The sequence below is a fragment of the Copadichromis virginalis genome, linkage group LG2 (genome assembly GCF_057382275.1).
Source record: "Copadichromis virginalis isolate Kocher_CV1m ecotype Utaka linkage group LG2, C_Virginalis_male_GT1.1, whole genome shotgun sequence".
In the NCBI taxonomy this organism is placed as follows: Eukaryota; Metazoa; Chordata; class Actinopteri; order Cichliformes; family Cichlidae; genus Copadichromis; species Copadichromis virginalis.
In genome coordinates, this window is record NC_140619.1 from 14024950 (window position 1) to 14040591 (window position 15642).

At 43.0% G+C, this 15642-nt stretch overlaps 1 protein-coding gene across 4 annotated transcripts in view; it reads left to right on the forward strand.

Moving 5' to 3' along the window:
- Positions 1 to 15424, forward strand: part of glra1 (glycine receptor, alpha 1) — a 126337-nt gene extending 110913 nt beyond the window's left edge. For 2 of the 4 annotated variants that reach the window (XM_085471687.1, XM_085471672.1), the window contains one exon: positions 10733 to 15424. In XM_085471687.1, the coding sequence (XP_085327813.1) occupies positions 10733 to 11041 (309 nt within the window). In that variant the 3' untranslated portion in view covers positions 11042 to 15424. The remainder of the gene's footprint in view (positions 1 to 10732) is intronic. The other 2 variants (XM_085471695.1, XM_085471680.1) reach the window with 1 other exon arrangement.
- Positions 15425 to 15642: the final 218 nt, after the last annotated feature.

Below are 15642 nucleotides of genomic sequence, written 5' to 3' on the forward strand. Positions count from 1 at the left end.
ACAGCGCCTTATTAGGGAAACTGACATCCTGATTGATCGGCTATAATCAGCTCGTTAGCCATGATTACTCGTTTGGTGGTGGTGGTGGTGGGGGGGGGGGGGGGGGTCGACATGCTGGTTTCTCTAAATGCCTTGATCTCACAGGCTGTTCGCCAGCTCTGAGAACAAAGGCAGATAAGAGAGCTCGGGGATTAGGAGGCCCAAAGAAGCGCGGTGTGAGCGATGAGCCATACATGGCGGCTGAACCTCTGGATTGACAGGCCGGCTGTTGAGTGGCATTCGGCATTTTTCCTGAGTCCCGATCAGGAAAATCAAGCAAAGTAGTGATTGAAAGTGCTTATAGCCCCTGTTTTCATCAAGCTGCTCAGTACAAGTACAGATTTGTACTGATCACACTACAACATCATGCAAATTTTTATTTAAATATCCATATTTATCTGCCGGACAGGGAAATGTGCCGACCTCTCGCCCTTATTGTAGTGCTGAAAGCCTCGGGATTAGTCAGACATGAATTTGCATGAGGCTCTCCATGTTTTCTCAAGAATAAAAGGATGACCTCTTGGCCAAGAGGCCATCCCGTACACTGTACTATCTACTGTGAGCTCCTCCTGAACTGGTTTCTACCAAAAAACCCAGCCTGTAAAAGGAATGAAACCAGAACAAGGACATGTAATCCTGATTAAACATGTAATAAAATGGAAATCAGCCAATCGCACAGATAAGAACCTCATATGTAGATGACAATAAATGTGTGAGCTCATGGACCACCACGATGTCTCAAGCTCAAAATAACACAGAAAACATTTTTACCATTTCTGTGGACGGTCAACCTTCAGCTTCAGAAACTGTCCTCACCTGCATTAAAAGCTAATACCAGCATGAACACTAACTGACACCAAAATGCAAACCTCAGATTGAGTGAAAAGGTGACGCGACTTCCCCGAAAGATATTTATGTCACACACGGTTGAAATGCAAAGAGAGGAGATACAGGAAGAGAGCAGCAGATCGTGTGGTTCATCATTCCAGGTCACACAGGGCACTCCAATATCATCACTGCCAAAGTTTTACAAAACATCATCAGGAACATCCATAAACTTTCCTCGTACGGCCTTCTGAAAAAATTAAAACGTACAGCTCTGCTTTCACTTGAGATGTAAATGAAGACAGAAAACTAAACAGCAGTGACATTTGCAGCGTTACTAAAGTTGGGCTAGCTGGTATATAATGATGTGCTACGTGGGGGCTAGCTACACAGCTATAGTTAGCATAATATAAACACAGTGAAGCTAACTTTTTTTGCTAACTTTTTTCTACTCGATAAAAGTTAACGTGAGGGTTCCTGATGGTTAGGGACAAATGCAATTGCATGGCAGGATACTGTAAACGGACCAAACTTCAGTCAGGAGAACAACTGAGATAATCCATCCACAATACGAGGTTAGTCATTAATATAATGCTGCATGGGCTGGGCTGGGCTGTAGTTACATTGTAAGGTTTTAAAAACTGAGCTTTAAGATGATGATAGTGATAATAAAAACCGAGACAGGCCGACAGTGATCACCGGCTTTTTTTAGGGGCTTGTTCAGATTAAATAGAACAAGATATAAAGCATTAAATCATGTACAAACACATCATCCTTAATAAATGCAGAGTAGTTTAGACCTGGAAGCAGGGTTCATACGTCATCACTTAACAACCAGCTAGGGGTTCAAATTAGGACTTTTTAATTTGCCTCATTAGAGCATCAGTGTGACAGATCTGTCAGTCTGAAGAACTGTAGCAGTTTCATGTAATGTAGAGGAGCAGAAACCAGCAATCTGTCTGATGATTCGCTGCAGGAAATTTCAGCAAGGGCATTCTGGGTAAACTTCCAGGCTCATGTCACCATAACGAGCATATGAAGGACTGGTTTTTCCCTACCTTTGACACTGTGACTCCTCCTCCTGGGTCAGAATCACAATCTCTGATATATTTGGTTGCAGTTTTTTTACCTGTGTTTTTCATGGAGATATTTTCTGTGCCCAAATCCAGGATTCATCCATGTTGGCAGGTTGTAGACAGCAAGCCTGTTCCCTAACCCTCCCCCCACTAGCAGCTAAACAGATCAGCTGCTAGTGACAGACAGACACCCTGGTCTTTATGAGGAATTTCGTGAAATAACAGGACCAAATTATTTAACAGTTATCATAAATGTTAAGGTTAGCCGTTTAGCTATTAGCAGTTACTGATATTGCCGCTTGTGAAGCTATCATTAAGGTAGCAGCTAGCAGCTGTGTTTAATTTGGGAGCTGACCACAAACACGATCTGTCCAGCCCATGTAACATCTGTAACATCATTATACAAAGCTCATTTAACAGAATTACAGTTAGTAGTGTCTCCAGAGTCTAATCTCTGTTCTCTTAAAGTCTCAGACTGAAGTAGAAAAACGTCTGTGGCTCTTTTTTAATGAAAATGGTCTCAAGTGTTGGTATGGTAAATGACTCGCTTACAGAATGCAGTTGGAAATTATTAATGATTCACATAAAGTTTTACTTTTCTGCTCTGAAACTTCACTTATAAGTATGCACAAGGACACAGGTATTAATATGAATTAACTTAATGACTGAGTGTCAGAAGCTCACGAGTGTACTCTCTGCACTGCTGAAGATGAATGAACAACTGCAATTTAAATGTTCTGAACACCCATGCTCACACAACTCCTGTTTCGATATCTCATTGGCACAAATACACACATTTGCACCTGTAACTACGGCAACTGAAAATAACATGTTTAAGATGGCTGATGTGGGCGTCGTGGGAGAGAATGTGGCTAATCAGAGCTGCAGATGATTGTTGAACAAGAAGGTCTCACAGTTTCTCCCATCTGTGACAGATTTTAATAATAAAACTGGGAAGCTCATTTCCGCCACCTGAATGGGAAAATGACTTGAAACTGAGAAAAGAACTTGGAATTTCAAGTTGAGGTGAAATGGCTAAAGGGTAGGCTGTGACGTGCGATCATTCAGTTTCATATAAAGCTTGGTTCCTTGTACTTGTACTGTGATGAGTCACAGGTAAAGAACGAGACCAAGCAACAGCTTCTAAATCGTCATCAGTATCGTTCATCAGGAGCGCAGCAAGCAGCAGCTTCCTGTTTTTTTTCTCGGACATTCAAAGGGTTGTACATGATGAATTCCAGCCCAGGATCAAACTGGAAATGCAAAGACTCGATTATTGATTATTTGACAAAAACCTCCTGAACCAACTGCAACTGTTAACTGCCATGTGTTCTACTCAGAGGCAGCTCCCACGACTTTACATTCCTCAGATTCAAGTTAAGGAGCTGCTGTTTAGTCACACTGCAGATCCATCATGCAGTGCAGCGTGAGGAGTCAAAATAATTGAAAACAGCAACTAGTTTTTTAAAAGTGCAGTTGCCACACCCACACCTGATAACACCTCGCAGGTTTGATGTCTGTGAAATGGGACAGTCCAGCCTTCAGATTTGCGTCACCGCTGTCTTGGTGGAGTTTAATAAACTCAGCCGTCTGCTCTTTGCTATCTAAAATATAACACGACACTGGAGTAAATTCTCTACCATCTCACACTCCTGTTTAATCAGTTTTCTGTTTGACGTTTATTCAGCTGTGTGAAAACTATAACTTTAATCACAGCCAAAATGATTTACTCAGGAACAAATAAAACACTGAAAAAAGCCAAACAATAACATTTTTAAGTTATCTAAGTGACTTATATATCATGCTTAACTTGAGTAGCGAAAGTCCGTGCGGGGTCTGAAAATGATGTGCTCCAGTGTTCTCACCAACTCTAGTGAGCCTTGACTACCCGGTCAGCTATCGAGCTGGTGGGTAACAGACATCAGAGCACTCTTGCAATTATGTGATGTCTTGATAAACCGAGCAGATATTTGAAGTTGACACAGCTGCATTCTCGCCTGAAAATATGTTAAAAGTTTATTTTGTGACACAGAAAGAGTAATATTTCAAGCTCTTTAGTCGTCCTCCTCCGCCATTGATGCATTTGAAAAGTATTTATATTATTATAAAGATATTATAAATACTAGTTTAATGAATACAGTATAGCAAAGAGTAATAAGAGTAATATTACAACTAAGTAGCTGCCGCCATTATTGGAAACTGGAATTGGGTGGGCCGCGCTATTAAATCGGGGATAGGTTGCGCCACGAAGGATACACCTGACCTATCCTCAAATTTGGGGAAATGAAGGACGCATTTGTCGGGCGCATTTGGAGCAGCCTTTGAATTGGGACAGCCTTTGTTGCATCGCTGTGATGTAATCGGCCTTCAAATGTGGCCTCAGGAGGATGTGGCCTACGAATTGAGACACAGCCTATACCTGCACACAGAGCAAAGGAGAAACAGGTGAGACTAATGAGGGCAGGCAGACACAGGTGGAAACGATCAGGAGGGAAGACGAAAACATGAAACAATAAATCAGGAAGTGGAAACAAGACAAAGGCAAGGAAACGTGGGAGAGAGCAGGAAAAGTCCAAATAAGCACCAAAATAGTTTAGATAATCCAGAACAGCCAGATCACGTCCAGAGCTAATTTCTGACTGGATGACTCAGGCCACAAATGAAATGATGAAAAATATTTTGGAGCCCACATATATATATTTTTATATAAATATAAAAAGTGCCAAAGCAGCCTTGGAGCTGTGTGTGCTGACGTAACGGACCCACGTTACCACAAACTGAATGACATGAAGAAGAAACTCAGGAATGCATTTGAAGCATCAAAAACCTCCCCTGCAGCTGCCGTGCTTCCTTCTGCCACACAAAACTATAAAAGTGGTGCACAGCAGCATCTTCGACAAACAGCCACGCTAACCTTCTCGGGATGACAAATATGTTCCCGTGCCCGAGCGCAGTTATTTCACAGATAAAATCAAATCTATGCTGCGATGCAGAATCCAATCACAAGTGGCCAGACAGGAGACGGATCCTGGATGTATTTCCAGGTGTGAAGTGTACTCTGTCATAGCCGGATATCAGTCTCAACCTGCTGCTTATAACAAACTAAGTTGGGGTGAATTAAAGGCACAAAATACCATAGGTACGAATGGAAAAGTTCACATTACTTGGATATTCCTGTCAGCACACCAGAATGCACTCAGCACTGACATATTGATGCTGAAATGTCCTAAAAAGCCTCAAATGGCCGTAATCGAGGCGAGAGGCAGAAGGGAGACAGGGAGAGGAAGTGAAGGGCGGTTTAAGATGGATCCACCGGAAAATGGATCGGCTGAGGCAAATGTATAATATATTTCCTTCCCCGGTGCTTGGCTGGAATTGCTTAGGGGGGAAATCATAAAGCGAAACGCAAGCCAAGAAATTCCTCCTCCAGCCTCTTTCAGCAGAGACTGATGCTGGCGTTAGTTGGGGCTGACACCTCTCTGAATCCTGTTTTATGTAAATGCAGGTCTCTAAAACAAGTATCCAAGGGTAATGTTAGCAGAGGAGACATGGAGGATGGCAGGCCTGATGCAGCTCGCTTTCAGCTTCCTGCTAATCTGCTCGATTACTCACATCAGCTGAGGCGGAGATAGAAACGCTTCAATCCAGAGATGAAAGTGTGATGGATGAGTGAGCTAAGAGGTCCTCTTCCTCTTTTTTCCACTCCTCTTTTAGCGTCTTCCCTCGCCTGCGCTGCCCCAGCTTCTTTCTGAGCATTCTACTTTTCAACATTATTTCATTCCCTTTTACCGTCTTTCATATTTTCTTTAACTTTAACTGTACTTGTTTTCTATCTGACCCTAGTCTTGTCTATTGTTTCTGTTCTGCTCGACTATCCCGTCTGTTTCATCCAGCAAAGTGTTCATCTACCAGGTACAGATTAAAGACGAGTCCAGTTATTATGATAAAATTTCACGTGACAAAAGGACAAGATGATGCTGAGAAAATCACACAAGCTTCTCTGTCACCAGTACCAATACAAATCTGGGAACCTTCAGCCAGCTCTGAGTGCCGACTCTCAGCTTCGGTTCAAGGCGGTGAACAAAGAATATTCACTAGGAAATTACCATGTAGTCCCTGATTTCAGGAACATAAATCATACAGAAAGTGTTCATCCTTAACACTTTGTGGAGAGTTCCCCAAAAACGAAACTTCCCGCAGGAACCTGAGCAGCGAGTGTTGTTACACTGCTTCTGTCATCCAACAAAAACCACGGGCACACTGGAAGCCATACATCACGCTGCCTCCACGTGGGAGACCGTCTCGGCTTTCTCTGTAATATGTTCTTCATGTGGTTCGTTTAAAGGCTGATGTTAGTTTTAGTTGCAGAGCTGGTCTGACGTCTTTCGATGTATTTACAAAATCTAATATGGCCTCATTGGCCAATGATTGGTTTGCCGTAGAAAGGATCCAGTGATCATCCTGATTAGGATTATATTTTTATCACCACGCTGGCCTCGGGAGTATGGTTAGGCCACTCCTAGTGTTCCCTTGTTTAGCATGAGGCTAAAATATTAACCCTGACCTGAAGTGGTGGACATTAAGTTAGGGATGCACTTGCACCGAGAGCTCCTTTGCACTTGTTTACACAAACAGCTTGCAAATGTAATTGCCACAGTTGGAGTAGGTACTACACCGAGTTTGGAGCAGACTTGTTATCTGCTTCATTTATGAAGAGAAGACCACCCTTGAACTGGCTTTAACGGTCAATGTCATATTTGTTTTTGCCCCCCTGGGATTAAAGCAGAGTCTGCACTTGTGGCGGTGCAGAGACCAAACATCTCACGGTCCATAACTTTCCAGATTTCGTATGTGTGTAAATATGTTAGGATTCGATTTTTGGGCCGTATCAGAGAAGAGACATTAGATGAGCTGGATCCTTTGAGGTTCCTTTGTAGAATCCAAAGGGCAAACCTTAATTCTCCTCCGCCCATCCATCCATCCGTGGACTGCGCGGGCCCAGAGCTTGTGTGTTAATGGAGGGCATTTTTATAATTAGGCATAAATGTAATGAATCACCTGGTCCATGCGGAGGCGTTCTTCGATGGGTTCCTTCAGGAACCTTGTGAGTTCTTTTCGCCAAGTCTGCAGGCTGCAGGTCTTCCCCCCTTGTCCCTTATTGTTCTCCTTCTCTGACTTCCTTTCTTTTCGTCATTACTCCACCTTTTCTTTCTCCCTCTGCCGTTCCTCTCATTGTGTCTCCTCCTCACGTTCCTCCGCCCTCCACATTAATCACATGGCAGGCAGAATAAAGCAGAGCATCTGTAATAGTTTAGCAGCGTCACTGAAGGACAGGCAGAGGTCGGCTAGCATCACAGCTAATGCATCGACATCTAGCGCGCACGGGCGTGTGTGAGTGTGTGTGCGTGCACATGTGTGTGTGTGTACATGTATTAACAGTAATAGATGGCTTGAAGTGCATGCAAGGACAGAACGGGGACATGAGGCACTAAAAATGGATCGTTACCTGGTGGTCTAACACTCACGCACACACACTCACACACACTCTCAGTACATCTCCCTCACCCGGCTGCGCTGCTTTATTTGATCGGATTTTTGGAGCATTTTTAACCCTTTTCTCTGTGTTATTGATGATATCAAGACAAACAGGCTCATTATTGACTCTTTTTTAGCTCCTTCCCCCTGCTAGAAACCGGAGGCTGGTCTAACTGAAGAGAACTGAGGCGTCTGTTTGGTTGGCAGCTTGATTTGTTGCTGCTGCAGAGGTTTTGCGTCACTTTGGTCCTTCTGCTGCCAACAGTTCCTCCTCCTGCTTTCGATTTTGCTCCTGCTTGTTTTCCGATCATAAAATGCTCTTTTTCTTTTCCTTTTCAGCCAAAATGAACTGGAAAGATTCCCTGCTGATAAGCTGCCACACAAACTCCCACCGTGGCCTGCGGGAACAAACAAACAAATGGCATTCAAGCGTGAACTTTACAACCTCGGCTTTTATCAAAAACTCTGAAGCCAAACAAAGACGACTCCTTATCATTGAAGCTAATTTTTAATTTCACGGGTGTTGTTTTAAGTTTGAAGGACATTCTGCGCTGTTTATTTTCCTCGTTTAGTTTCCCCACACGCCCTCGCCGTCTCTCAGCCCATGTAGACCTTTGTGTTCGAGTCCCTGAACCAGATAAGGAAGTCATTGTGTCTCCTGTAATGAAAAGGCAGGGTGAGTGGGGCGATAGGATTTTCAATATCTCGCCGCGCTCGGGTGAAAGTGCCGTGCACGCGCCGTAACCTTGAGCACGGCGCACGTCAATCAATCCAAATCCATTCGGCCGCATCCTCCCGCTCCCCTTGGCGACTGAGATGAGCGTACGTGGCGTCCGACGTCAGCTCCTATCGATGACTTCTGCATCTAGGCTGAGCGAGTGTGATCGGCAGCGAGCTTTGGGGTTCGTCCCCCCTGCACGGCGCCGCTGGGCCATTCAGTCGAAATAACAATCGATGAGTCACAACCAACCACTGGAATAGCAACACAGGAAATATCATGATTTAGTGGTGCAGCTCTTAAAATTGCATCTTCTTTTCTCAAATACCTGATGGGAACTTGAATAGAAGACACCATGTTTCTCAAACACACTGCTGTTCATTAGATATATATATATATATGATACTTCTGTATTCATTGCTCATATTAATAAAGTTTAACACATTTCTATTTAATGCCATCAAAGATGGACACACCAATCAAACGTGTCATGATGTTAAAGTTGTGCCTGCCTACAATCAGTCAAACCTGCTGCCCGACCAAGAAATATCAGTCAGATTTATTATGGTTAAAAAAGCAAATCCAGGCTGCCTATCTATGAAAGAGATGATTGTGGTGGCCTTTGAGACTGGTTTGTTACAAGCGTTTTCTTCTGACTGATGAAAGGATCATATAAATCATATAAAAGAAACATTTTTCCATGCGAGAAAGTTTAAGAATGATGGGACTGTTTTTTAACTGAGGTCAGATGATCCAAACTGGAGCAAAACTCTCATCAGTTGCCCAAGGTTTGGGTTTTTTTTACGACTTCCCTCTCAAAGTCATCTTCTCATTTCTGCTTGGACCACTTTTAGCACTGCTGCTGATTTTAGATTTCTCCCTGAAGTCCCCGAATGCCTCTTTGCTCTTTGCCCAAAATGCTGGCCCTTCAACTTGACTTTCATTCTGGTCACACAGATGAAGTCAAAGGGCCATTTTCAGATATTCATTTCTGATGAACACAGTATTGGGTCCATTTACTGTCTGCACGTTTGAGGTCATGACAAAATGTAAGAGGTCAAAATGGGAACTGCACGGAGTGATTTAAAACTAGAGAGCAGTGGTCCAAGGGCAGTGTTGGTCAAGTTACTTGAAAAAAGTAATCAGTAACTAATTACTGATTACTTCCCCCAAAAAGTAATCCCATTACTTTACTGATTACTTATTTTCAAAAGTAATTAATTACTTAGTTACTTAGTTACTTTTTAAAAACACGATTTACAACCTGAATAGGTGATAAAGCGATAGATCTTTCAGCCCAATTCTACTTTTTCTGCATAATCCATCATACAAAATGTAATCAAATGGAAAAGTTTCTTTTTAAAACTTGTTTTATTAGTTTTAATCTTTTAACTTTATGAATCAAGCAAAAATTAAATTATCTGCAACATTCTCTGACTGGAAGAAATTAGTTTAACATTTAAACCTATTTTCTGCACATTCCAGCACATAAAATATATATATTTTGTGTTTGCACTCAGTCTTTCAAATAGATGCAAGTAAAACACAGCAGAACATAAATAAAGTCAAAGACTAGCGGTCCTGTTGCTCTATTTTCACCTGTAAAGCAGGAGTAGGGTAGGCGGAGGTTTACCCTGGTGCAGGTGTGCCGCAGCGGTCAGTGGAAGAATCCGCGAGTTTCTCTGTGAGTTTCCCATTACGTCGTAGCGCACTCGGTGTTTGCTTGGAAGTTTAAGGGGGGTTTTTTGCTGTAAAAAGAAGTTTTCTTCCCACGCACGATGGACGCTAATGTTTTTGTCACTTTTTATGGAATCAAACTCAAAGTAAGGTCAGTACTTCCACACTTTAAACGCTGCACGCTCATACTCTCTCCCACAGTCGATATGTGATCCATTGTTGATCTGCACACAGCTGTTGTCACGAACGTCGCACTCGCTTACGTCACTGTCATGAGACGTTCTCGCAAAAAAATCACGGTTTTAGTAACACAGTAACGCAGCGTTCCTACGGGAAAGTAAAGGTAATCTAATTACCGTTTTTGCAATAGTAATTCCTTACTTTACTCGTTACTTGAAAAAAGTAATCGGATTACAGTAACGCGTTACTGCCATCTCTGTCCAAGGGCGTGCAAGAAGATTAGCATGAAGGGAACATTCAGGGGTCAAACCAGGGGTAGTTTTCGCTGTTCTTAACAGGATGGAATTGGACAGAGATGAATCAAATATTCTATATTCTCTCTCTCTCTACATACATTATATATATATACATATATATATATATATACATACATATATATATATATACACATATTCTTCTTTTCCTCTTTATTTTAATTAAGACAGCCAGCTGAGAATGAGACGCTAATTCCACCTTAAATTTCTGGTTTATTCAGACACACGGTCATGTGATAAAGTACTTCACTTCCTCGCTTTTCATTTTCACTCCACGTCATCAGTTATTTGTTTTGCATGACTGCACATCTCTGAAATTCACTCACACACACCTCTCAACAGTAACGTCTTTCTCTGGTTCCTAACAGCCTGAGTCTTGGCCTGTGTTGCAGGAGGATGAGACGGGCGAGGGCCGCTTCAGTTTCCCCGGTTACGGCATGGGCCCCGCTTGCCTGCAGGCTAAGGACGGCATGGCCATCAAAGGCAACAACAACAATGCCCCGACCTCGGCCGCACCCGAAAAGAGCATCGAGGAGATGAAGAAGCTGTTCATTAGTCGGGCCAAGCGCATCGACACGGTGTCCCGCGTGGCCTTCCCACTCGTCTTCCTCATTTTTAACATTTTCTACTGGATCATTTACAAGATCATCCGCAGCGAGGACATCCACAAGCAGTAGTGGAGAGCTGAGGAGGAGGACGAGGAGGAGAACGGTGCGAAGAGGAGAAGACAGAGAAAAGGAAACAGAGCGCTGACTTCGGTACAAGATCTGTTGCCCCTTTTTCCACCGAGCGTTCTCTCCTCTTCCTCTTCCTTCGCCTTCATTTGGTCGAGGAAAGTCACTTTCTTTGTGGCGGTCGCTCACCATGGCACCACCTGACGCCTACAGACACGATTTCAAATATTTATTATTGCTTTATTTTTCCTTTAATCTCCTCTCCTACCCTGAAACCTGCCCCGTTCCCGTCTCCTTCCAGCTCCTGAATAATCCGGACCGGTGCAATAGCAATGCAGTAAAATGCATGATATATGAATGTGGCAATATATTCAAGAAACGAAAAGTTCAACTTTTGCAGGCATCCCAGCAAAAACTGTGTGGGAGCAGTCGGACTGAACAAGCGAGGCTTGTAAAAGAAATGTTGTGTTTTAGCTTTTTGTGTGACGACAGATATAATGCTATGTGACGGGTGGGTCGTGCGAGAGCAGTGTAATATACTCATATATGTTATCATAACTGGGAAAAAATAGGATGTTTGTTTCCACAGGTGGGCGTCTGGATTTAAAGGATTTTTCACCCAAAAAAAAGAAAAGAAAAGAAGGCGGGCCGATCGGTGCTTCCATTGAACAAAGCGATGCAAAGGTCGCGCTTTCTGTATATCGAGATTTGCTTCAAATGTGTACTGCAAGCACTCCTCAAAGCTCCCCCTTGCTCCCGCTGCCATCAAGCACCGTGAAACTGAACCGACCTGTCAATCACACGACTGGACGACATGGGACAAACTATCTCATTTATCCGTGCTCAGCGTGTTCCTCTGCCTGTCCTTCATTTCTGTTTTTTCGGTTGTTTCTTAATGAATTTCTGTGCCGACTCAACACGTGGCTCCTGCGGCGCTCTGACACGCAGGAAGGAGGTGCGCTCTGATGTCAGCAGCTGATGTCGCCTCGCAGGCTCCTGGGTTTTTGAGATTTCGCTTTGCTTTGGTGAAAGCGGACAGAGAACTACTCGAGCGAGGACGTAGCAACACACAGATACGTTTACATCTCCAGTAGTGCTTCCTTGCTTTGACCCCGCCTTAACGTGACGCCGCCCATCCCGCTCCCCAGCCGAGAGGACATATGTTACCTTAATTAACTGTATTCCCGCCTCATTCGTATGCACCAACTGTAGCTGCAAACCTCATAAAGCTACGCCGCCATCCACATGCAGAGGCTGTGATGAGGGGATTCGTCATTTGAGGCTTCATAAGTGTGACTAATGATTTTATTTGTTTCGTTTTTTTTTCTTGTACTTTGCACCAGGCTTCTCTATGCAATGATCAGTATATGCAAATATGATTTTTCCCACGTCTTGGCACCCTCATCCACATCCCGCTGCAGACAGTGAAAAAAGGTCTTTCATGCTTATTGGTCAGAATGGAGACAAAGGTGTTGCAAACTGCCCAGGCACTTCTGCCCAATGCACACGGATCAGTAGATGGAGAAAAATATATATAAATATATATGTGTGTATGTTTTAAACTAGAAATCTGAAGGAAGGAGGTGGAAGGAGGAGAGTGATGATGTGTGTGCAGTGAGAACTCTGACAGGCTGTGATGTGCAATGTTCTTTTTTTTTGCAAACATTTAATCAGTCTCACACTATCTTTTTCTGCTTCTTACACAAAAACCTGCCTTTGCAGCCAAACCTCAAAGGAGCACGTCGACGATTCTTTGTGAGACACCGGGAGGCCTGGCTCAGCCGCACTGCCCAGTCAGAAACATTTTATTAAATTCCAGCTTGTGCGCTGGTTAAATTAGCCCGATGTAGCTATTATATATTATAGTTTGTGTTTCCTGGTTCTGTCCCAGTCCACAGACATACTGTAAGAGTCTTAGAGAGAGCGGATGAATATTTCCGATTATTCCTCTGATAACCTCTGATCAGTGAGCCACCAGCTGAAAGTCAACCAGCCAGCTAGACCTTCCTCGCTCTGACAATAAAACATGGATTATTTGTTTTGGTCTAAATATCAGACATGGGGAGATTGGCACAAAGTGCATCTCCACTGTTAACTGAAACAAACATTTCGCTGTCCAACTCTGCATTGTGAGAAAAAATATGATTTAAGAGGCTATAATTTCATATTCCTTTTATCCTCAGAGACAGAAATACAAAACAATATTTTCATTTGGATGATTTCTTCATTTCTCTCCTCCTGCTGTTTAATCCATGAATCCGCAGCAAAGGGATTCCTTAAAACTAATTTGGGTTTTGTGTCTTTTACAGAACATCTGATGTAGATTTTAATTTACATCATTCGCTTTGTCTCAAAGTACACTGCGAGCAATGCGAAGGGCTATGCTCCACCTCTCCCTCTGCTCACATGATCCCAGCCTGTTCTGACTTTAAAATGGAAGTGCCATAAAATCTGCTTCAGTCCAAACTATGCATCTCATTCACCGAATCATTCCCAGAAAAGGAAAACTGCTCAAAGCTGGGACCTCAGAGGTGCTTCGGTTACTTACAGAGGCCGTTTTATTTCCACATGCGCGGCTGTGTTTCCGTGAGCTCCGGTCGAATCCCCGCCTTCACCCTCTCACCCTCCTTATCGTTACACCTTCAGAGATGTGGGCACGGATTCAGATTCAGAGCAGATCAGACGGTTCAAGCAGGGAAAGTAAAAAGGTGGTGTTTTTTCTGAAAACCCACAAATATGCATGTTAAATGAAGACCTCACCCAGGTCTAAAGTCACACTTGTACTTCTCTGCTATTCATGTATGTGGGAGCAACGAAGCAAAACAAGCTCACTGGGCCTTTCAAAGGCTGCTGCGATGCTTCTCACACAGCGTTCTTGGTTTGACCAAAGTTCTCCAGAAATCACCTTAAAGCTAATTCCAGGTAATAAACTCTTTCAGTTACACGGGTTAGTCAAGCAGGTGCAGTACTTAAAAAGTAAACCGTTTAGTGCTGCTGAAAGGAATATTTTATATTTGTGTACAGGCTGTCTTAAATGGAAGTGTTCGACTTTTAGTCCACCTGGCTCAGTCGTGGTGAGGCACACAACAAACTTTAAAATATCTTTTATAATAGAGCTTGAGGTGCAGCTCTTCCCAGCAAATGAACTTATAGATGCGTGCACGCTCGCCAGGAAAATCGTATTTTGTAGACTTGGCAGCTCCTCTGAGCGACACGTATGATGCAAACCGCCTCTGATGGCCTCTGTTTGCAGTGAAGCCTCCTCTGTGGTCACGGCCTGCACCCAGGTGGGAAACCTCAGCCGGCTCAATCTGATTAGGACGGCTCCTTTTATCTTCTGTGCCAAAAACACAAGGACATCAGTCGCCTGTTTTACATACACATGCACATCTTCTCGTGCCATATGGGGGTTGAATATGCAACAAAAAAAGAGGACCTAGAAGCATATCGTGCATCCATTCAACCACCATTTCCCAGCATTTACGGCCCTCCCCTCAGGCGTGGGTCTCGTGCGTGTCATAGTTGTTGTAGAGCTTTTTGTCAGGCCTCATGCCGTCGTATTAATCATTGTTCTCTGTGGGTTTGGGGGGCAGAGGGGGGGATACTGTGGGTTGGTTTTGCATCGCGATGTGATGCAAACTGACAGAAGGATGAGAGAGCGGGATGCATTTTTAGACGTTTATGGATTTTAAAGTAGCATGGTTTGATTTGCCGATGATTAATGATTCACGGGCTTTTGCAGGGTTTGTTTGATTCTCTTGTATTTTATTGTATGTACTATACAACCCGATGACCCCGAGGCAGAAGGAGAAAAAAACAGAGACTCTCGAACTGCTGTGAACTAAAGGAAACATTATTATGACGATTCTTCTTCTTATTATTTATTTATTTACTTTCTTTGCACAAGTTGGAATGGCCTTAATTTTGCTTTAGTTGCTTCTCTCGTGTATTGGCACAAAGTGCACCTGTTTCGTTTGCCGAACTTACAATTATGCTCATTATGACGCTTATAATCTGAACGTGCACATCAGAGCAGAATGAAAAAAAAAAAAAAGTTCAGCAAATCCTTTTTATTTTTCATTAATCTGAGAATCAATATTTTGCATGAATATAAATAAAATGGCAGATATTTTGGCTTGTATAAAAAAATGTGAAGCAATTTGAAGAGAAAAAAAAAAAGAATGTACCGTTTCTGCTGTATCTGTATATATCTAAATATTTACTGAAATATGTCATACTACTAATTCTATTAATGATTAAAGGTTTTCTGAACAAAAATCTCTTTACCTGTTTTTGAACATTGTCGAGGTTGTTGGAGTTGGATCTTCTGCTTTCTGTTACTCGACTCAAGGATCTGTGTAATCGTTCGAGAAAAAGTATTAAAAATTGCAAAGAAATCCCGGCTGCAGGTTGTTTTTATTTTAATAAAGGTCAGACTTCTTTGTTGTGTTTATCGTGCTTTCAGAATTTCTTTGCCCCACCTACTGCTCACGCAAAATTCCTGCAATTAGAGTGCTTCGCGTTAAGCTGCAGACAAGGGAGCAGGTCAACCATGTGTCCTAAAACTTGACGTTAGAAGTCGGAAAAATGCGTGAGTGTGAGGA